The sequence below is a fragment of the Cryptomeria japonica genome, chromosome 7, assembly GCF_030272615.1.
Source record: "Cryptomeria japonica chromosome 7, Sugi_1.0, whole genome shotgun sequence".
Taxonomy (NCBI): Eukaryota; Viridiplantae; Streptophyta; class Pinopsida; order Cupressales; family Cupressaceae; genus Cryptomeria; species Cryptomeria japonica.
The window spans coordinates 334,355,708-334,378,667 of record NC_081411.1 but is presented as its reverse complement, the minus strand read 5'-3'; the positions used below and the strand labels follow the sequence as shown (position 1 = coordinate 334,378,667).

Sequence of the window (22,960 nt, the reverse complement as noted above, 5' to 3'; positions counted from 1 at the left end):
CTTTTGTATAAAAAGGGACCTGACCAGGTCCTACGGCGATGTGTCCTAGAGGAAGAAATTCAAGGTGTTTTACGGGAAGCACATGAAGGCCCCGCAGGAGGGCACATGGGGCCCGACACCACGGCCAGGAAAGTTCTATTGGCAAGGCTATGGTAGCCGACACTGCACAATGACGCCCGGGAGTGGGTGACGAGTTGTGACACGTGCCAACAGGCAGGGAGGCAGCTGAAGAGGGATTTTATGCCCCTCAACCCGTCCAATACCCAGGAACTATTTGAATGATGGGGGCTGGATTTCATCGGACCTTTGAAGGCAAGTCGAGCCCTACGGTGCAGATACATCGTGGTGGCCACAGAATACTTGACCAAGTGGGTCGAGGCATGGGCTCTGCCAGACAATTCGGCCGTCAGTACGGCAAGGTTTATCTACAAGCAAATTATTACACGGTACGGGATTCCAATCCAATTCACGAGTGACCGAGGAGTACATTTTGTCAATCACATAATCCGGTTGCTCACGACGGAGTTAAAGATATTCCACTCCTTATCAAGCCCCTACTATGCTCGAGTGAATGGGCAAGCCAAGGCGACAAACAAAATAATTGTCTCTGTGATTTACAAGTCTTGCGGAGTGGAGAAGGAAGATTGGGAGGAACGCTTACCGTCGGTACTGTGGGCGTACCGGACGACGTATAAGGTTACCACAAGACAGACCCCCTTCCAGTTAATGTTCGGGCAGGAGGCGGTGGTGCCAGTGGAATTCATGGTGCCAAGTCTTCAGATTGCCATTGACAACAGACTAGGCGACATGGAGTCTTCGAGAGCGGTTGTACGCCTTGAACAAATTGGATGAGCGACGAATGATGGCTCAATGGGCGACAGAAACAGCACAGCAGAGGCAAAAAACGTGGCATGACAAACACCTGCGAAAAATGCAGTTTACTCTAGGACAACTTGTGTTGAAGTTTAACGGACGCAATGAAATAAAGCCTGGCAAGTTCAAGGTAAAGTGGCTGGGTCCATTTAAGGTTCGCGAAGTTTGAGCGAACGGAGCCATTAAACTATGGATGCTCGACGGCAAGGAAATAACCGAGGCAGTCAATCGCTCAAAATTGAAGGTGTACCGAAAACAATGGGAACGCCCAAACCGTGAAAATTGAAAAGCAAAAAAAAGACAAAAACAACAAACAAAAACAAAAAAAATTGACTTCTCCAATGCCTTCGCCCAACTCAAAGGTGTATTGTAGCTCAAAAATAAACTGGGGATCTAAGGGCAACACCCCTCGCGGGGTCCGGGGGTAGCACCCCAGGTGCGCTCCCTATCGTAGTACAGGGCAAGGTGGAGGGGCAACACCCCTGCCACCAACACCAATTTACCATCTTCAGAACCACACGGAAGTCCTTGGCGCACATCATTTTTGTGATATTTCTTTTACAAGTAATCATTGCCAAATCGACGGAAATCATTGCCAGACCGACGGAAATCACTGCCAAATCGACGAAAATCATTGCTAGATTGACGAGAAGCATTGCCAAGTACGGAATGTTACACATTAGTACGGACAAAGACATTCGTACGGCATTTTAGTACGTGGTAATTCTGTACAAATCCATAATGACAAAGGCGTCAAACGAACTACACAAATCCGTACGGCCAGGAACCTCGGCATTTTTCGTACAAAACAATTTCGTACAGCTCCGTATGGATGCAACTCTAGAAAAGAGGAAAGACATACAATCCCATACGGTCATTGATGTATGAAAAAGACCGTACGATTCATTGGTACGGGCAAAAAAGGGGAATCGTAAGAAGGCAAATTAATCCATGGGAAAGAGAAAAGTCCATAGGGTTTTGAATTGACGATGTTTTGATCTACAGGCCCATATTCCGTACACCATTGCATCAGGGAAAGAGGTCGAAACTTGCCACGCCATACATGCTACGGTAGTCGTACCACCACAACGGAATTGGCTATACGCGTACCCCAGGAAACAAAATTCAGTTGATGGAGCAGACAACTAGAAAGTTGAAGAAATTAGATTGGCGAAGGAGGCTACAGGAAACTCGGAGAGGACAACACGGAAAGGATTCTATGGGTGATCAACAGGATGCGAGCCGAGGGAAGGCCATGGTGCAGGTTGCACGCACGCACAAAGTCACGCCGGACACAGTGACGTTTGAGGGACTAGCTCGCAGTACGTGCAGACAATGGTGGGAAACAGCCCTAACCCCAGCCGACATTAAGGTCAAAGTAGCCCTTGCCAAAGCACGCGTCCATGACGCAGTACAAATGCCAATCTTTTCTATTAAGGAATTTGAACCATGCTTGCACACTATGGTCAAAACCTATGATCCAGAGTTGCATACGTCGTCATTTAAGTTTCAGCTTACAGATATCATAGTTTCTTTCAATCCGGATGATTTCGAGAGGGTTTTTGGCATTCCGGATAAAGGGAGAAAGATTGACAAAAATACAACAAAGATGTCCCCAGAACGGAAAACGCAACTGTTAAAAGAAATGTGCCGAGATGACTTGAAGACAACCGACTGGGCAAGGATTCTCGCACCGCAAGGCAGAGGGTTAAAGAAAACATTACTGAAACCTAGCATCTGGCAGTGCTTGCTCAATTTGATGTAGAGTCGATTAACTGGCGCAAGTAGGGCGTCGGATGCAGCGGTACCTATGATTGCACTGATGCAGAGCCTGAAGAAAGGCACGGTATATGATTGGGCGAGTTTGTTGTCGAATAGAGCCCACAATTTCTTGATGCTGAAGCACAAAGTTTTTTACATGCCATCAGGTTGTTTTTGGACTTCGTACGAGTACAAGTACCAGCCAATCTGAGAGGGTGGCGACCACGAGACTGCATTGATTCCTTGCAACCAGCTATTTTCTATTGGACGAAGTTGGACGCACTCACGGCTAGTGGGGAGGGTCAGACCAACAGGAAGAGAAGAAGGCAAGTCCCGGTGGTGGTGTCGGCCAGTGACACCGAGTCAGGACAGGCAGAGAGTAGTGCAGACAAGAGTGTGGAGTCCGAGGAGGCATCGAGGTGTTCTGGAGGGGACAATACTTTCCGACTCTCGGAGCTGGCCGAAGTAGAGGTGGCGACAGGGACCCCTGGTGCGGAAGAGGGCGGCTGCGCAGTGTCTTTTGGCCAGGTACCACGTGGAACCCGCGGGCTGCCAGCAGGGGGTGTGGCATGACCTCTAGGAGAGGGGGTTCGAGCAAGGCAGTTGTTATTCACACCAGCATTCCTACACGTGGACGAGGAATTGACACCACTTTCCTCGTCTGGGGTGACGACAAGAGTCCTTCCTCGGGTGGCCATTCTAGCATTCGGGCAGAGGCATCCTTGTCCTATAATGCAGACACCTGCAGTGACCACCACTCCTTGTATTCCAGTGCGCTCACCTATCACAGAACAGGAAATAGGGACGGAAGGCATGGGGCAGACAAAGGACAGTGGGGAAGTAGTGGAGGACACAGACACATGGTTGGACCAGTATGCCGCCACACCCATAGTTCCGGTGGGGCCACCACCTGCTACACCTCGCCATCCTACACTGGCTGAGGTAGTTAATTTGGGGGATCATCCTACGCAGGTAGAGGTAGTCGAGTTGGTGGAGCATCCTGCAAAGCTTGTTTTTCCCACTAGTGGCAAAGAGGAGATACCTTCACAGATGGGCCTTCAGGATGGAGGTGTAGGGAGGACCCAGCCTACTGCCATAGCACAATTTTTTGCCGAGATGGAGGGGCAGTTCAGCGGTTGGTAGCCTCCACAGTTGAGGAATCCATTGTTCAGCCAGCCTTGGAGAGCCTACGTGAGTTTGCTACTAAGGGGGTAGGAAAGGCATTCCAAAGGTGCTTTGAGGCACGGGGATGGCCGACCATAGACCTACCTGAGATGAGAGCAGAGTGGCAGTTTCAGGAGGTGGCCGGAGAGAGTCGAGTGCAGACTTTGGTGAGACAGATTGAGCAGGCTATGCAGGATGGCTATTACAGACTCCGGGAGGCTAAGATCCAGGCAGATAGAGCTACGGAGCTAGCTGCTCGCATCCTCTCGTTGGAGACGGAGTTGGCCCAGGAGCAGGCCCGAGCCGACTGTGCGGATGAAGTTCTGGACATGGTGCAGAGAGAATTGAGCTCTGTGACAGTAGCACTGGCAGCTGAGTCAGAGATGAGGACCACAATAGAGAACCGCGTTACCAACCTTAAGGCAGAGTTGGAGGCGAAGCAAAAGGAGCTCATGGAGGCTGTATTCAGGGTGAAGCGGTCATAGGATCACCAATTGGTGGCCGAGCAGGACCTTGCTTATCGAACTAATCAGGTGATGCAGTTGCAGGGGCAGTTGGCTTCGACATCAGCGGCCCCTTCTTCAGGCACGCCCTCTTGCCCTCCCCAGTGATTTGTTGTTTTGGGTTTCAGTTTTGCTTGTACATCATTCCCATTTTGGTTGTTTGTTGTCCGAAGACAACATTTCTTTTTGGGGGGGATGATGTTGTCGGGTAATTAAGCATTAAGGTAAATTGTGTTAGCGTCGGCAGTTAACCCGTCGCTTGTCGGCAGTTGGCACCGGGTAACTGACCAGACTCCTTTATATTGTATTTGTTTCCAGTCTTTGGACATGCTATTGTAGTCGAACATATTGCTATCATTGTATGTATTGTCTTATCATGAATCAATAGAAAACTTGTGAGTTCCATATATTTAGTGTACTTTTGTCATTTATGCAATGTCTTAACTTGACACCCTACAAGGAAAACAATTGCCAAGGTTCTTCCCTACATAAAAGCAGTTTAACTATATGAAGTTCAGTCTTACCTGTATTTTTTCAGTGGTAGCTGCAATAGCCAAAAGAAGCTTTGCAGTCATTGGATTCCATAAAGTACCTTAACCTAAATTGCATTGATGACACTAACATACAGCTTTAAAGGTTACATTGAGAGAAAAGGAAACTCTAAAAAATGATTTATCACTTTTCAAATTTAGACAAAATAGTTTATTAGGTGATTTACTGGGAGACCAGAAACCAAAAAAAAATCATTGTTCCAGCCCACTTGATCCCATGTGATGCTTCAGATCTATCATCAGGGCACACCCTTTCTTGCCTCATTACATGGTGAATGACTCGGGTCAAAGAGGACATTTACTTGGGAACTATTTAGAGGCATAAGTTGCAGAAAGGCACAAAAGGGTGAATGAGATGGACAAATCTGCATAATGAGTGGTCTGCAAAATGATCCAGGTAAGTTTCACTTCCAATTATGACTAGAAGGATCCAGTCCTACTTGAAAAGACTATGAAAGGAAAAGTAAAGCTATTTTATAACAATTGAACAAAAAAAAAAATTATTACCAAGTGAGACAAGGCCAATCAGAATCAGCCTTAGAACACTGGAAAAATATATACATAAAAGGCTCGTTTATTGTGCTTGCAAATGCCTTAAGAGCAGTCATAAACAATCTGAAAAATGGATCATAGCCCATTGCTGAGAAGGACTTGCAGCTGCTACAGATCAAGGTAAGATGGAACACAGAACACTGGTGCATGCCACAGAAGGTTGTTGCAGTTGTTGCAGGATTGTTGCAGTTATCATTTTCAGTCATGGAGTTGTCTTAGTCCATGGAAGAAGGATTTTGTCTATGATTGGTGTGTTTTGTTACTGAAAGTACGGTCTCCAGTCAGAGGCATATTTTGGGTGATCCAGACAATCTCAGGGATTTCTTGACAGAGGGGTTCAGATAGTCAAGTTAGCAAAAGACAATATAAGCATATTTACTGGCATCTATACGCAGCAAAATTCTTAGTGAACTTGTGCCTTCTGTGGTGAATTCACAATCTCCTCTTTGCTGAAAGAAACAATTTCATCTATACCACAGCGCTTTTGAAAACATCTCAATGATTTTCAAATTGTCACTCTGTCGTAGGCTTGTGATGAGACAGTAAGTGTATTATGAAGCATTTTGATTGCTCATTATGCATTTTCTGACATTAGAACTTCCTGATGGTGCCTGCAAAGAATGAGGAAAAAGACAAAAAAGACAAACACTGTAGAGGCATTGGCTTCTGATTCAAACGTTCATATTTATTCAAACTTTTATTGTTGTAAGTGAAGAAGCAGGTTTCCATGGTCCAGAAGAACATGTTGCAGGTGTTCTGAGCTAGTTGCTTATGTTGTCAAAGCTCTGTTGGATTTTGCAAACTCCCACAGAAGGATCACGACCAAACAGCTTCCACAGAAAGATAAATTTCACCAAGAAAGAAATGATATATTGCTGAGATATGTTACTTTTAACATTTTTGCCAAAATTGCCATTTTTTAAAAGTCTTAGAAGGTTTAAAAGTTTTTTAAGAAAAAGTCATAATTCGAAAATCCTTGTGTAAAAGACTTAAAAAAATATCTTGTGTAAAGATTTAGGCCTCTTTATTGACCTTCACGTTGAAGACTCGTCTTGAATTTTTAGGGTATGTAGCTTGAAAGGAGTTAGGTTTTTCTGCTATTTCAAGTTGAGTAAGTCCAAGGCTTCATGACATGGTGTAAAATCAGGAATTTATTGCTCCCATAATGATCCACGTTCCAGGAAAGGAAGCAGAAACAGCGGCATGTAGCAAAGATTTGAAGATTCATCCACAATTTTTGGCGTGAGAAATATATCTGGTGGTTGAATTATGATAACATCTTTGTGGCACATTGCATGGTCTGGGAGTTGTCTCCTCATCCTTTGCCAAATATGCTTCATATTGTTGAGTCACAACTTGCTTTACAGGTCAGTATTATTAATGCAAATATCAGATATAATGATACAGTGAGTTTAGGAGATATTTCCATTATCTAAAAGAGTTACAAAAGGGCTTGGACCTTTTGGGCGATTTCTTGGGAAATCATGATGTTTTGCATATGAGATGCTTCAGGAATTTTCAAAAAAGACCATTTGACTTTGCTGACGTGAGCATAGACACAGCCCTTCACACTTTCCTTGAAACCTGTTGTTTGCCTGGAGAGTCACAAAGAAAAAATATAGAGGATGATGGAAACATTCACAACAAGATATTATGAGCAAGAACCACAAGTTCTTGCAGATAAGGATGCTGCATTTGTGCTATCATACTTCATCATGATGCTTAAGAATCATCAGCACAATGTTCAAGTTGAAAAGCTTTTGTGACATAAGAGGATTTCTGAAAAGTTTATGCATAACGTATTATGCATTATTTGTTGGTTCGAAGGATTGTGGCCAAGTTTATGATGCTAGAAAGATGGGGGCTTGAGTTCATAATAGATAGAACACACATATGTCAACACTTTTTCATGCATTTTCCTGCTGATTGCTCATTGTCAAGTTAAGAGCAAAAAGTAGATTGTTGCAAATGCATCCATGTCATAGGGAACAAAGGGTTCAAGTTCTCATTGAAAGGAAGGATAATTGTGACCACTGCCACAATCATAATGACTCTGGAAAATTAAAGATGGAGCCCAAAAACCTTAAGTCCAAAGCACATATATTTTAATTATTCATTATGAATAATAATGGGGCCATTTTTAAGTCATAATGTTATTTCTACTAGGCGAGTTCATCATGGGAGCTAATTTAATAATTAATGCAAGCATTAATTATATTGTCTAAGTTGCTGCAATACGGAGTCTAGATGCATCAAACTGCTTTTTGAGGATGAGGATATATCATTTTTAAATTTCAATTGTGTATTTGTAAATTTTTTTTTACAAGTTTACTTGTAAAAAACAATTTTGTAATTGCAAGTTTATCACTTGCACTTTTGTAATTACAAGTAAGCTGATTACTTACAAGTCAATTTAGAATAGGACTTGGAATTTTGAGTAAGTCTTAGTTAATAGTTGGAATAAATTATGGTGGTTGAGAGAATTTTTCAAGTTCGTTGGGATCCTCCCACCTTTTTCTCAGGTCTCTTCTCCTATAAATACTTGAGGGGGTCTATTATAATTTTTATCTTTTGCTAATGCAATAAAATTATGTCAATTTGTATGTGCACTCTAAGTCTTTGAGCTTAGATGTAAATCAAATTGCTTTCAATAAAAGAGGCAAGTTGTGTTGAGACTTTGTGCCAATTCAAGTTGTTATGTGACAACATTTTCTGGAGTTTATAGTGAGTTTTGTTCTATTGTTCAAGAGGGATTTAAATTCAATCTTGCAGACTTTGAGTTGCTAATTGTATTTAGAGTTATATGTTTGGTTTTCAGATTTTGTCTTGCAGACTTTGAGTTGCTTATCATATTTGAAGTTAGTGTAGAAAGCTCAAGTGGGAAGATAGGTTGTAGACTTTGTGCTGCTTCTATTTTTAAGACTTGTGCATGTAAGGTGAAGTGCATCATGTAGTTAGACTTTGAGCTGCTACATATTGTGCTTAGTTAGCAAAAAAACATCTAAAAAGGTTGATAGGAGAATAAATATTTGAAGACACTGAGCTTTCTTTTTGTTTTCCCGTCCTGGAGAAGTGACAGAGGTCTTTGTGCTTTTATGGAAACTTTGCTTCCCTTTATGCTCCAAAAATCCTACAAAAAATTCTCATTTTGATATTTGTTGTTATTTATTTCCAATTGCTATTACTTTTCTGTGAAGAGAAAAGAGTATAGTTTTTCTTGAAAGAAGAAGAAAGATTGATGTCCCAACCATATTAGATTAGTTTAGTTTGTAAATAGGGGGAGCCTTCCCTAAATTAGGAGAGTATCATACTCACACACTGTGGCTGAAACCAATATTTTGCACATCCCCGAGGTGTACAAAATTTTCAACCAACAAACCACAAGCTAGACTACCATGGGATACAATTTTGATGAATTGTACTGTGATTCATTCTTGCATGTTTTGTTTAGTGACTCCGTGCAGTTATATATGTTTACCAACAGTAGCATTAACTTTTCAGGAAAAGAATATAATAAATCCAGATTGTTTGCTAGAACATCAGTTCATAACCAAACATACAATATTAATTTCAGAAAATATTTGTAAGATGATGTATCCACTTGGATTTTTCTGAACTAACACATAAGTATGACACCAGAAGTATGTCATTAACAACCAATACCACCAAACACTGCTTTGGCAACACATGGGGAACATCAGAAAAACATACCAACCTGCATTGTTGAGAAGGTGGAATTGGTTAACATGAAAATGAGAACGCCCTGCAATCCAAATAAATAAATAAAAATTGGTAAATTGTGACAGGAACAAGCATAAACATTGTGTCAAATCATATTTTCTGCAAAGAAAATAAGCAGATATATACTATATCTATGTCATAAACTGGTTTTCCTCTTTTACTTGAGTTAAACAATCTCACTTCACTTTCACCTCAAGCAAGTTCTAATGATGATTAAAGTTTAAACTGTCGTTGTCAAATTATCTTCTTGTGGTTACTATGTTCATCCTGCACTTTGTTATACTAAGTTCCGTTTATCTTGCATCTTCTGGGTTTCAATTTTCTTTTCTTGATTTGTTTTTCTTCTCAATTTTCTAGATAACTTTTGGGACAAATTTTTGTAATAATATCCTTCTCTTTTCTACAATCTTTCTTTTTAAATTTTTTCTGCCTTTAACCAAATTTTTTGTTGTTTGTATTTATTTGGATATTTCTAAATCATGGGTTTAATCTAAGGGAATCCGATTAGTTGTTTGTGTGCTGCCTTATAGTCATAAGGCCAATGTGATAGCTCTTTCCGATTAACAGAATTATGTTGCTGCAATCAAACATTCTATAAATAGCTTAAAGTTAAGGCCATCTATCAACGTAAGTATATAACATTATATGACCATGCTTACCAATGTGGTATCTAGGCCTTTGGTTTGGATGTTATATTGCCTAAAGTTATCCATTTATTTGAGAATTTCCAATAATGGAAAGTTTTGGCTTTGTCATTCCTGCAAGCAGATGTGTTTATCATAAATTTTAAAAGACAATCCTACATGTTTAAAAGTATCTTGGATTTTTCATATTTTACAATTATTATGTTATTCACCACCTTCAATTTGGTAAATAGTACTATGTATACAGTACTAAGAAACAATTAAAAAATGCAGGCATATTATGTTTGTCTACAGATGACCAACCTTAGAACCTTGGGCAACAAGAGTTTAAAAAAAAAAAAAAAAAATTAAATTACAATTGCTACCTTGAGCAACCTCATTAAGGAGGTATATCCATTGGTGAAAGATTGTTCTTGGAGGGTTATAAATATGAGGTCTTGTGAGGTTCATTTAGTATGTAATTCAAGCATATTTTTTTGATATGTGAAGATCAGAAATAAGTTATTACAGAAGATTTATATTATTTATTTGAGTTCAATTATGAGATTAAATTAATCTCATCTTGAGGGCGATTTTGTCAAAGTTGTATGAAAGTTGCTTGTGGTGATTTAAAGATCTTGAGCAGATTCATGAAGCCTTGATGATCAAGAAGTTTTTCCTCATCATATTATTTTGTAAAGAGATCAAAGGTTGGAGCCTTATTGTGAAAGATATTGGAGTCTCTTACTGGATTGGTGTCCAATGATATATATATGTTTCCATCCATTAGGATTTCCATGTAAAATTGTGTGTGCATCCTATGTTCTCCATTGGTAGATCTTACTTGTGTGAATACAATTGATTATTGCTCTATGATTGTTAAAGTTTAAATAAGTAAAAAAAATTGTATATTGATTCACCCCTCTTAGTATACATGTGTTTTCCTAGTCTCCAATGGGTTGGTGCTCTCAAATTCTACAAAAGGGGATTGGCATCTGTTGATGTGGCTAAAGTCATGTTGCTACAACTCTCTCCAATCAACGCAAAATAGGATGCTATGTATCCTATCCTCTCTTGAGATAAAGAAATCCCTAATGTTGTTTTAGTTGATCAATGGGGACGACATCAAGGTTTCGATTGTCAAGTCTTAACTGCAGGATAGCTCAACAGTTTGATGTGTTTTGTTGGAAACACAAAGGGGACTTATGATTAGACAGAATTGGTTTTGTTCGCACAGGTTCCCTAAGATCCTACAGTTTTGATTTCATCTGATTTTGCTTTAATAAGATGTTGCTCGGACTTCAACTCTGGTAAAAAAAAAGCGAAAAGGTAAGGGAAAAAAGGGAGAAAATGCCTAATTAATCTACCTAAAAAATAACACCTTCAAGCTAATAGATAGAAATCTTGCGATAATCAAATTTTTATTTTGCCAGCAATTCGCACAACTACATAAAATTGATGCAATCTCCAAAGGGGAAACAGATTTTCAAGTTTTCAAACATAAACACTAAATTTGAGAGATTCGTACATTCCATGTTCAAAAACCAAACTAAGCATACTAATAAGTTCAGACTAACCATTCAGAGGAATTGGCAATCAGCCAATCCTTAATGGTATGAACGAAGATTTCTATCAGATATCAACTTGCACATATTATTTTGTAAAGCAAAATGCATACATAAATTTAAAGAGTGAAGAAATAGACCATGCACTCACATGAAACAGTAACAGCTTTAATTCCCATTAAGTCTGAATGTATTTCTGCAGAGCTTTTGCAACAATCCACAATTTCTTACTACAAAGAAGGAAGGGACTATGCCTTATATAGATTGTCAAAATGAATGAATGGCTAGGATTTGATTCTACAAGTGGCCCAGATTCATCCTATGAAACAGGGCTGCCCATACCCATAAATGGAAAACAAAATATCACCACCAACCATAAAGTAACTAATAACTACCAGCTACCAAACATAAAGTTGCTCCAAAAAGTGCACTTGCGCAAAGCTCAAAAACTTACAATGACTTTGGTAGTTGGAAAGAAACTTTATGTTGAAAAAGTGCATTTAGAATTTTAAAGAAACAAATATTTTCAAGAAAGCACTTTTTTCTTCCCCAAAGTGGACTTTTTCTCCAAAAATTCAACTTCCTCACGCAAGTAACCTTTCCAGATGTCTCAATGTGCCACGCGTTCTTCCCGAACATATTCCAGAAATTTTATACAAACATGGAACAATTCCTCATTAGAGGGAAAAGCAGGATTGTCCATTTTGAACTGCATGCCCTCAAGATGAGAGTCCACTATCCCTAGCCGCTCGCACCAATCCAATTGTTGATCTTCGAAGCGCAGTATGTCTGTGTGCAGCTTGCTGATGCACTCTATCTCTATGTCCTCCACAAAGTATGAAGTTTTATTGGGCTTCAACCTGGCATTCCATCGTGACACTACATTAGTATCCTCCATGGCATCCATCAAGCCAATGACCAATGCCTTATGGATATTTTCACCGCTATTTTCGATATGAGATAAGTCCTCGCATTCCTCCCGAATTTTCCTAACAATGTCTGCCATGTCCATCTTCATGCTGACAATCCAATACCACTCTTTCAAAGTATTCACATCATAGGGATCTAGGATAGAGTGTAGTGTCGGAATCCGAGTGTGAGTCCAGAAAAGAGCCCTCATGAGTGGTTGAGCTAAGCCAACCATATCCTGAATTTTGGCGTACTCACTTTGTACCTCCAGCATCTTTATTTGTGTTGCTTGTATTTTTCTTTGTCACTTCAAACACATAATTAATAATCTTCTTTCCTTTTACTTTAATGCCCTGGATCCATTCCCAGACGACCTTGGCAGTGTCACGCACCCCTTCAAATTCAATTGTCGTCATTCATGCTAGTGCCAATGGGGGTACATGGGATTCAGCGGCATGCTACAGCGGTCTCAATAGGTGATCTATGTACCCCTCAGCTTGCTCAACACAAGCCCGGTACATATCTCTCTCAATGGTCATTTCGTCGAGTTGTCTGAGCATATTCTGCACGGAATCTTTGAATTCTTCCCTCTCCTGCTCTTTGGTTGCTTGCCCTATTGGGATGGTTGTGACATTGTAATCAGCCAATGCAATCCGATCTGCTGGTTTGTCTGCAGGTGGGCAGCAATATGAATCATGTGATTCCTTTGCTCATCTTTAGTGATCTTGGAGTAAGTCTTCAGCTTTTTCCTACCTTTGGATTTTATTTCTCCTATTCGAGAGAAGATATCCTCCAGGTTAATTGGTGGTTTGACAGCCGCTTTCCGCCGTGCACGAGCTATCAACCAGTCTTGAGGGATGGTCTGTCCAGATGCAATTGCTAGATTCCCACTCTGTTCTTTGGAGGCCTCAGCTGACTCGTTGCTTATCCGTAACTGATCAGATAGAGGAGGAATGAGTGCAATATCCAATCCTTTACTCACAATTGAGTTCTCTCCCACTTCACTGAGCAACTGTTGGGTATCCTCTAGTAATGGCTGCTCTTCAGTCCTGGTGGGTTCTTGAGTTCCATCCTCTTTCTGTTCTCCCTCAACCGTGGTGTCATCTTTGTTGCTGCCTTCCTACTACAACTCATGCCTACTCTCTTGCATGAGCTCTTGTTTACCAATCCTTTGACCAGGTGCAATTTCTCCCTCCTCGACCTGATTTCTAGGTCTATCCAAAGCAATGATCCTCACCTCTGCTTCTTGCTCATTTTGTATTTGAGGATCATTTGCCTCGAGTGCAACAGGATCATTTTGCGAAGGTGGAGTGGGCATGTAATCAAGTTCAACCACATCATCCTCCGAATTGGGGTCCTTGGATGAGGAAGTAACCTCTGGACTCTTGATTGGGATCTTTTCTCTTCTTGTCCTTTTCGATGTTCAAGTCCCTCTATTGGCACTTTCTTTCTTTCTCTTCTTTTCAGGTTTCTCAACCTCTTCCTTTGGCATGCTTGAGGTTCCTTCGTCCTCTGAAGACTGGGAGTCGAGACTACCATCAAATTATATGTGAATTGGGTTCCTTCATGGGTCAACCTCTCTATTTGTTGCGATAACCAGTTATCTATGTACCTTCTTGGACCCTCCATGACAGCTTCAAAATCTGTGATTGGGTCCTGAGTCCAATCAATGGCTGGCGGGAAGTCCTTGACTGCTTCAAATTCCCGGACTTGCAAGCAATTTCCATAGTCTGTTAGTTGATCTAGGACCTGGCGATACTCATAAAGCCGCATTTGTTGAACACTCAACCTTGAATATTCTCGCCGACGGACCTCAAAGTCATTTGAACAATTGCCCCAATAGTCCTCAATCAATACCTTGGCCCTGTAATGCTTGTCGTAGGACTTCTTTCCCAATCCATCATGGTCAAAGCATTTCCTAGGGAAATGCTCCTATAAGCAATAGGATGCCAATTCAGCAAACGATCCTTCAGCTTGCACCGAGTTCTTGAAGTGCGCATCAAGATTACCCAAAATCATGGGGAAGGTGAACCCCAATTGCTTTTTGTCTTTGAGTAAGCTACCTGTTGGGTGTGCCTGCCTTGCTACCTCCATGAGGACTAATTTATTTGATGGATAACGCAAAAGCCGGTATGGTGTTCTCTCAAAGCCTGCTATTTTGATGTAGGTGAATCTGGGGAACTGGATGAACCATGCACCGTATTTCTCGATCAGGATGGTAGCCTATTTTGACAGCCTTATATGCAATCCTCCTTGCATTAATCTAACTAGGCGCATTGTAAAAGCGTCATTAACACGCTCGTAATGACACTCGTACTGACCAATTGCATATGTGATGTTATTCTTTTCTCTTTGGGCAATGTCATAGTAATGCAACTAAGGGTAGCAGTTGTATACTTTCAACTGATTCGGCCTATTCCCAATCTCACCTTTCTTAATTAATCCCAGCAACGGTTGGTGTCGAGCAAACATGTAGACCAAGTAGGAAGTTATGACAAAGTACCTTGTCTCTTCAAGCTCAACCAGTTGTGCATGAATATTGTCGCTGATGATCTAAGCCCAGTCGAACTTAGACTTCCCAGCGAAGACTTGCTCAGTGAAGTAGAACATACATTCCTCAAAGAGATTGGATTGAGGAAGTCCCATAACCCGACTGAGTAAGGTAACCATATCACCATACTCATTGTGGAAATCACTTTTGAGGGTCTTTTACTGATTCTAGTGCTTGGTGATCTTCTCTCGCTGAACCATTCTTAGTTTATCAATGTTTTGCACTTAACAGGATTCATGTCATAAACAATTTGAGCCTCATCGATAGTTGTGGCAATGGGATCACCAGGAAATGGGATATCAAATGCTTCCCCAAGGGCTTCAGGTGTGAAGTCAGTCAGTACCATCCCCTTCAATACCACCAATCTGGTTTTCGGCTGATGATGTTTAGCAGCCTCAACCACTAATTCATAATTCTGGGGCCGAAGGGAAACCAGCTGCCTAAGCAATGCCACTCTCCATCATCCGTCTGGGCTTGCCATAGGCGTTAGGAGAGTACACTTTGTTCCTGAAATCCTGAATATCAATATGTCCCAGGTCCGTATCACCTATGTTGTCCCACATACTCTGGACCTTTGACTCCTTGACTCCTCCTCCTTGGTACTGGTACTTCATTTTTTCAACCTTGCGGGGAATATCAACTTTGGAAATCCGCGATGTTCCAATTGCATCAAGTGCCTTTCATGACTCTGTCGCTGATTTAGGCATCTATCCTGCACAACTAGAACGGATTACGAGACGATATTAAGGTAAAAAAAAATGGGTTAGCAAGGCCAAAAGACAGCGTTAGCATTAAAATTGACGATCAATGAGATAATCAAAATTTGAAAACATTGCTAAAACACGACATTTAAACAATTTTTAAATCTGATCATCTGGGAGCTAAATGCAATTTGAAGCTGAAAATCAAGTTGGCTTGGTTAATGGTTGTTCTTGGAGCAGATTTTCAAAATGTTACTCCTTATTGCTGATGGCGGAAAGTTGCAAACGTTCTGGCTTTCAACTCAGCATTTCAATGCTTTGATAATTGTATGCTAATTGCTTGAAGATGATTTTGCGTGCAAATGACCAGAAAGATGATCCTTATGCGTTTCACAGTTTCGGACCAGAATTCTAAAATTTTGCATAAGTCTGAAGATTTTTGACTACAAGGCTAATTCTAATAGTTTGATGGTTAAGTTGCTGTTTGCTTTGGTTTAATTCTCAAGATTTTACACAATGTGGCAACATAATAACCTTAGTTTTTGAAACATGACCATCTTGCAAAGTGTTAACCATCTGAAAGGAGAATTCGGACTTACTTGTAAATGCAATGAAGAGGTTTATTGATTGCAAATGCTGATGGTAAACTAACCCGAAGTGGCGTGGTTTTGACTCTAACGGTTTTGGAGAGATCTTGTGATTTCGGCCTGATCCACTTATTGGAGACAACGCCTTTTTGAAGAATCTGTGACTTCTTGTTTTTGCCTGAGGCCACACTTAGCGATTTTGTAGAATGCGTGATTTATTTCGAACTCACAAAACGTTGGCAAAGGGCGAGTTTGGGGTCTAGACACACATACCTCCTTAACATGAAATTCAGGCAATTAGATGAAAATGCGCGACTTTGGGGAAAATGATTGAGCTCAAACCCCTCTTCCTCTCCAATTGTATGTAACTCGACTTTCAATCCGTTTTAGGAGGGATTCGATAGATCTAACCTTCGGCGTGGAATGAGTGATTTTGAAATGTATGGGCCCTTTGATGGAATTCGAGCATCTATACTAGAGTGTGTGGTTCCTTTTGGCTTTGCACGCCTTCCATGCTTTATAAAATTCGGGCCTTTCACACATCTTGTGTGATTTTCACTCTGCAAAATGATGGACAATGTTGAATCTCATTTAAACTTTCCATCATTCCAAACTTTAAATTGATGAATCTTGTTCACGTGATTTTACCTTGAATAATCGTTTTCGGGCCAAATACCTCTATTGTGCAATTTTCAACTTTGAATGATTTCGGCTAATAAGGAGATTATTTCGCGAGTTGTGGAAAACCTGAAGTTTTCAAGCAACTTGGCATTATCGCGCAATTTTCTGATGAATCATATATCACGTGATTTAATCTTCATACATTTTTCGACATGTTAGAATGATCTGCGAGTTGGTGTCTTTACCTTTCGGGTGTTTGGATCATTTCACGAAATTCTAACTTAACACCCTCCCTGCCTTTTTCGACTTTTTCTCTTATAATGCAAACTTGAACTCTTCGAAGTTTTTCGGCCTTGAAAGACATTTTGCGAATTGGTTGGGTTTTAAGACTCTTTCATCTTCGGCCCAAATTCTTATATTGTGATTTTAACTTTTTTGGCTTACTTGGTTTGTTTGCGAGACTTTCTACTTTGATCCATTTTCAGGAAAAATGAAGACTTTCTACGATTTTGAATCATTATTTCAATTTCAGCTCATAAGCTCTCATTGCAAGTTTGACCTCTTTTTACTATTTTCGGCCTGAAATCCGATTTCGCGAGCTTAGACGTTTTAAAACTCTTTTGGATATTTTCGCGATTTTCTTATTCTCTCCCATTTTCGTCTTAGAGGCTGATTTTGAAGAACTTCGTTGAACTTTGCATTTTGGCCTTGGAGGCCGATTTTGTGGGTTTTAATGAATTTCGGCTTAGAAGGCTACTTTGTAAGCTTTTTTTACCTTTGCTTTGTTTCTCACATTTCGGCCTATCAAGCCGATTTTCAAACTTTTGAATGCATTTCGGCTTACAAAGCTGATTTTGAACTTTTGCGTTGTAACGTTTTGGTGTTTAGGTCGATTTTGCTTTCAACGACTTTGTGTTTTGGTCTGGAGGCCGATTTTGGGCCTTAGAGATTTTGAACTCGCATTCTGGCCTTAGAGACCAATTTTGGCTCTCGAGAGGTCTTAAAGACATTTTCAACTCGGCTTCAAGATCATTTTGCAAACTTTGAATTTTCAAAACCCCCTTGGTGGCTTGGTCATCTGACTTAGATGCAAAATTTTGCTTCTCATTTTCAAGATGTAAACACTCCAGTACCTAGAACTTAGGCTGGTCATCCTCTCATCATTCAAATTCTTAGTTGTTGTATCACCTCTTTGCGAATTACCAGGCCTCCTACTCAGGACGAGACGGAAAACCAAGAAAGGAGGGGGGACCCCTGTCGACGACGGGGAGTGTGTGCAAGGCACAATAGCGTCTACTGTAAGTTGGTGCCTTGGTGCCTTCAATGTTTTTAATAGAAGTTTTATATAAGCAATAATTTGCCATGGTTTTCTCCCATAAGGGTTTCCACATAAATTTTGTGTTCTTCTTGTGTTGCATATTTGTTAGACCTTATGTGATTGAAATTGTTATGGTTGTTAGTTCAATTGTCTTATACTAATTCATCCCTCTCCTCATTCCAAAAGTTTGTGGAACACTAGTAAAAATGGGGATACTTCCAAATTAAGAAAAAAATATCTCATAATTAGATATACATGGTAGTGCACATATTTGATTAGCAATTATGAATGTTGATCATTTATAATTTCTCAAATGAGAATTATATATAAATAATTAGACATTTTCATTAATTGTAGCAAAAATATATGCTTTTGTACATGTTCCTATTTCTCAATGCACATATTCAGGATTATATTCCCTCCAATCTTCATGATTCTCTGGAGTAACAATTAGAGTTTCTCTTAACTAAACTTCAATAGCACCATTTTACCTTTACTTGCAAGGCATATGTTCTCTATTGATAGTGACACTGAGCTAAATATGGATTGGACCAACAAACCTTTAAAAAAATGATTAGAAATGATAAGAAGGGTGAATTAAAATTCTTACTTGAGGCATATAGAATCCAACTATGAAGACTGGCACTGTCAAACACTTCAAATATATCTGGTAATACTGCAATAAAAACAGATCTGAAGTAAAAATCTTAAGGACAATAGATGCATGTCATGGAAAACAAATAGACAATCTCAAAGCATAAAAAGAGTTTACACTTGTATATTCTTTTGCTTAGTATTTGGGAGGATCAAAACATATTCCCCACAATAAGAGATCATATATGTAAACATGTACTAAAGTCAAAAAGAAGAACAGTACATAAAATAGAGTTGAGGGTGAAAAGATTACCTTTCTGATGACATCTAATAATCTAGAAGTATGTACAACTTCCAACCCTCCCAATGATAGCTAGAACAAAGTGAAACAGAAACAACAAAATACAAGCAAAATGTCAAATGTCTGTCATCCAAGAAAAACTAATATCAAAGAATTCCCTAAAGCATAAAACACAGAAATAATCCTGAAAAAAATATTGAAGAAAATATCTTGAATCACACATGATTCAAATAGTACTTATATTAAGTTGCATCCACATCAAAAACCAGCATGTTCTTCAAACCTGGTGGTGACCTGAAGGTCCACCACAGAGAAATATGCTTTAAAACCTGCCTAGCATAAGTAATGATTACAATCAACACTAACACAGAAGCTCAACAAATATTGCAAACCTGTCACCATTAAACAGAATCAAGCTGAATCTACCAACTTATGTAATGATGATGCCAATCAAACTAATAAGCAATGTCTATTTGCAGCTCAATTTAAAAAAAGCTACTGATGTCTGACCATCCCTTTTCTTTTTGAATCCAGTTGATCCAGAAAATCAGTTCCATGCATTAAACATGGTATTGAATTGATATGCTTCTGAGCATAACGTTCTCTCCAAGCATTATTCTCAGAGTTAGCTGTCACTGATTTTTTGCATGGCCAATGGTGTCCTGAACACATCCATTAGTTTCAGGGAGCTACCTGTTATGATGTTTTCACACATTGCTCCATTGCAAATGGGGAGCCCCACTTTTCACTTTTTTAAGTAGATGTTTTTCCTAGTTTCCTAGTCTTAGCCTTTGCTTATGAGTGGATGTCGGTCAGAATGTTGAAAGGATTTTAAAATGTTAAAATGGTCCTAAATGTTAAGTTGCCCTAGAGTTTTGATTTATTTCTTGCTGAGAGTTGAGTTTCAATTTTGCCTTGAAATTTGAGCGTAAATATGTCTAAATGCGTTCAAGTCAGTGATATTTTCGTGCTTGAGCGTCAAGAGGTCCTTTTACGGGTTATTTTCTTGCTCCTAGGAAGTAATCCAAGTCAAAATTGCACTGTATCCCGATGAAATCGATATTTTCTCGCTCAAATTTTGATAAATTTGACTAAGTTCCAATGCATAATGATGAAATTTAAAATGTCCAGGAGTTTTTGAGTGTGGAAATTATCAAATTCCTGATGGAAATCCATTAAATTGAAGTCTAAGCGTCAAAAATCTTGATGAAGGGCGTTTTTCCCCCAGTTTTGAGCAAATTCCCGATGACCCATGATTCTCGCCCACTCAAAATCCTGATGGAGGGCGATTTTCCCCCAACTATCTTCACATTTGTCCGGAATCTCCTGATGGATGACATTTTTCCATTAGGGGGTCCAAATTTTGACCAAGTGTTGGAAATTATAATGATCACCCACGTTTTCCCCCTGGAATTGTTAATGTAGATTAGATTTCTTAGTAGATAAAATAGAGGTATCTTTTAATTTTATTATCTCACAAATGATGCTCTCACTAACCTATGAATCTTGCAGGTTGCTACAAGTATAAGGGAAGATAATATGTCCCCAAAGTATGTTGATTTTGAAAATGTATTTCAATTTTCAATTCAAGGTGCAAGTTATATTCAAGGTTATTTTCCTTTCAAATATATGTTAATTCACAATATAATAAATCTGAATATTATATGGTATATTGCAGATGGAGAAAGAGCATTTATTGATTTCAATGTTCTTCCCACATTTCACCAATCGATATATATATGCAAATGAAGGAGATCAAGCAATACCTTGACCGGTCATGTCTATTAGATATTACTTGATCGTGCCTCTTCAAGCCATAATTGAATTTACCGATACTAATCGGTGGGTATGCAATTTAACAAGAAACTCGATACCAATCGGTGTGTATGCAATGGTCAATAAACCCGATACCAATCGATATGTATGCAGTTAACAATAAACCCGATAACAATCGGTATTCTGTGCATTAGTTAAGAACCCGATTATCAATCGGGATTTATATGCAAGTTTATATATATGAATCAAGGGATACGATCACAGCTAGATCGTATATCATGCATACTATTATAAGATAAAACGAAAATAACCTATCGAAGAGTAATTATAATTATCAGACGAAGGAATGATAACTGAAGTCTTATCATAGTCTATCGGTGAGATAGATGATTGAATGAGAGACTTCATTTATCTCTCATTCAATCATTTATCTTACCGAGGCTATCATGTATCAACAGATTTCCTAGGTATTGATAATACTTCAAGTGCTGCTGATTATATCATGAATATCGTTGTGTTGAGAATGAGATCGATCTTCCAAGGCTTGCACTAATAGATTGCGGTACAACCTTCATCGATCTATTTGTGAATTATATATATCTAAATGGGGAGGCACATCAATGGATAGACATGTCAGTGTCTCTCCACCGATATGTTTGTCCATTTAATATTGCAAATACCAATTCATAATCGGTGGCATTAACAAACCATTTATTATTACAAACAAATATCGATTCATAATCGATAGTTTCATAATGCATTAACAAACCGTTTATTATTACAAACAAATACCGACTCACAATTGATAGTTAACTATTCAGTTAACACAACCGATTCACAATCGATATGTTAAAATGAAGAATTAGTTAATAGATATACATTATCAATTAAGGTAAATCAATACACATTATCGATTTAGGGTAAATCGAAGAAGATAGTCGATACACTCTATCGGCAGGGTATGGATCATGCATGATTACAGATTTACACTTGGAAGATGATGATCGATATATGATCAGCCATTAGATCATTTAATCAGGTGTTTGAATGCTGTCACAATTAAAGATCCATTCCCCATACCATTCACAAACACCATCCTCGAGGAAGTAGCGGGCCATGAAATTTATTCATTTATGGATGGATTCTCCGGATATAATCAAATTTCCATTGCAAAGGAGGACAAATTGAAGACCACCTTTGTCGTAGAAGATGGCGTCTATGCATACAACCGGATGCCATTCGGGTTGTGCAACGCGCCAGCTACCTTCCAACGGATAATCCTCCATATTTTTGACAAAATGTCCGTAGGAAACTTCAAAGCATTCTTGGACGACTAGTCCATTTATAGCACGAAAGAGGCACATCTCATCGCACTTGGCGAATGCATGGAAAGATGCCGACGAGCCCACCTTGCCCTAAATCCCAAGAAATGCAGATTTATGGTGCCTCAAGGCAAGTTACTAGGGCACATCGTCTGTAAGGCCAGACTGAAGACTGACCCTGACAAGGTACGAGTCATTGTGGAGATGGAGGCGCCTGACGATGTCACTGGCGTCAAGTCATTTCTTGGACACATTGTGTATTATAGGCGGTTTATTAAGAACTTTGCCCAAGTATCATACCCACTTGATATGCTGACACGAAGGGGGGAGCCGTACATCTGGGGGACGGCCCAAGAAGAGGCTTTCCAGGAGTTAAAGTCACGGTTGGTAGGTGCACCAATCCTGACATATCCAAACTGGGACAAAGAGTTCCATGTACATGTCGACGCATCCAACTTTGCCATAGGGGCCACACTGGCGCAGGTTGGCAGCCACAAGCTGGACCACCCAGTGTATTTTGCAAGTCGACACTTGTCAAAAGCAAAGAAGAATTACAGCACGACGGAGAGAGAAGCCCTCGGGATGGTATACTCCGTCCAAAAATTACGACATTACCTATTGGCGACACCATTCACATTTTATGTGGATCACCAGGCGTTGATGTACCTGGTGAACAAGCCAATCATCCAGGGGCGGATTAGCCGATGGCTGTTGCTGTTACAAGAATTTACATTCAACATCATTGTCAGACCTGGCAAGAGCCATGTCATAGCCGACCAGCTATCACGGATCAAGTCTAGAAAGCCGGCCGAAGGTGTTAACGAGGATTTTCCAGATGCCCATCTCTTCCGCATTGCCATCCTTCCAGCCTGGTACACGAGTGTGGGCGAATACCTGTCAACTTCAAAATTTCCTAAGGAAATGTCGTCGGGCGAAAGACGAAAACT

The 22,960-nt window shown here is 39.9% G+C and overlaps 1 protein-coding gene across 2 annotated transcripts in view; it reads right to left on the bottom strand.

Annotated features, from left to right (window-relative positions):
- The window catches only part of LOC131043065 (ALBINO3-like protein 2, chloroplastic), a 230,453-nt gene that overhangs the window by 74,116 nt on the left and 133,377 nt on the right, over window positions 1-22,960 (bottom strand). For both annotated transcript variants that reach the window (XM_057976409.2, XM_057976408.2), the window contains exons 6-8: window positions 18,928-18,987; window positions 18,631-18,696; window positions 9,120-9,167 (exon numbers count right to left, since the gene is read on the bottom strand). In XM_057976409.2, coding sequence (XP_057832392.1) covers window positions 9,120-9,167; window positions 18,631-18,696; window positions 18,928-18,987 — 174 coding nt within the window. The remainder of the gene's footprint in view (window positions 1-9,119; window positions 9,168-18,630; window positions 18,697-18,927; window positions 18,988-22,960) is intronic.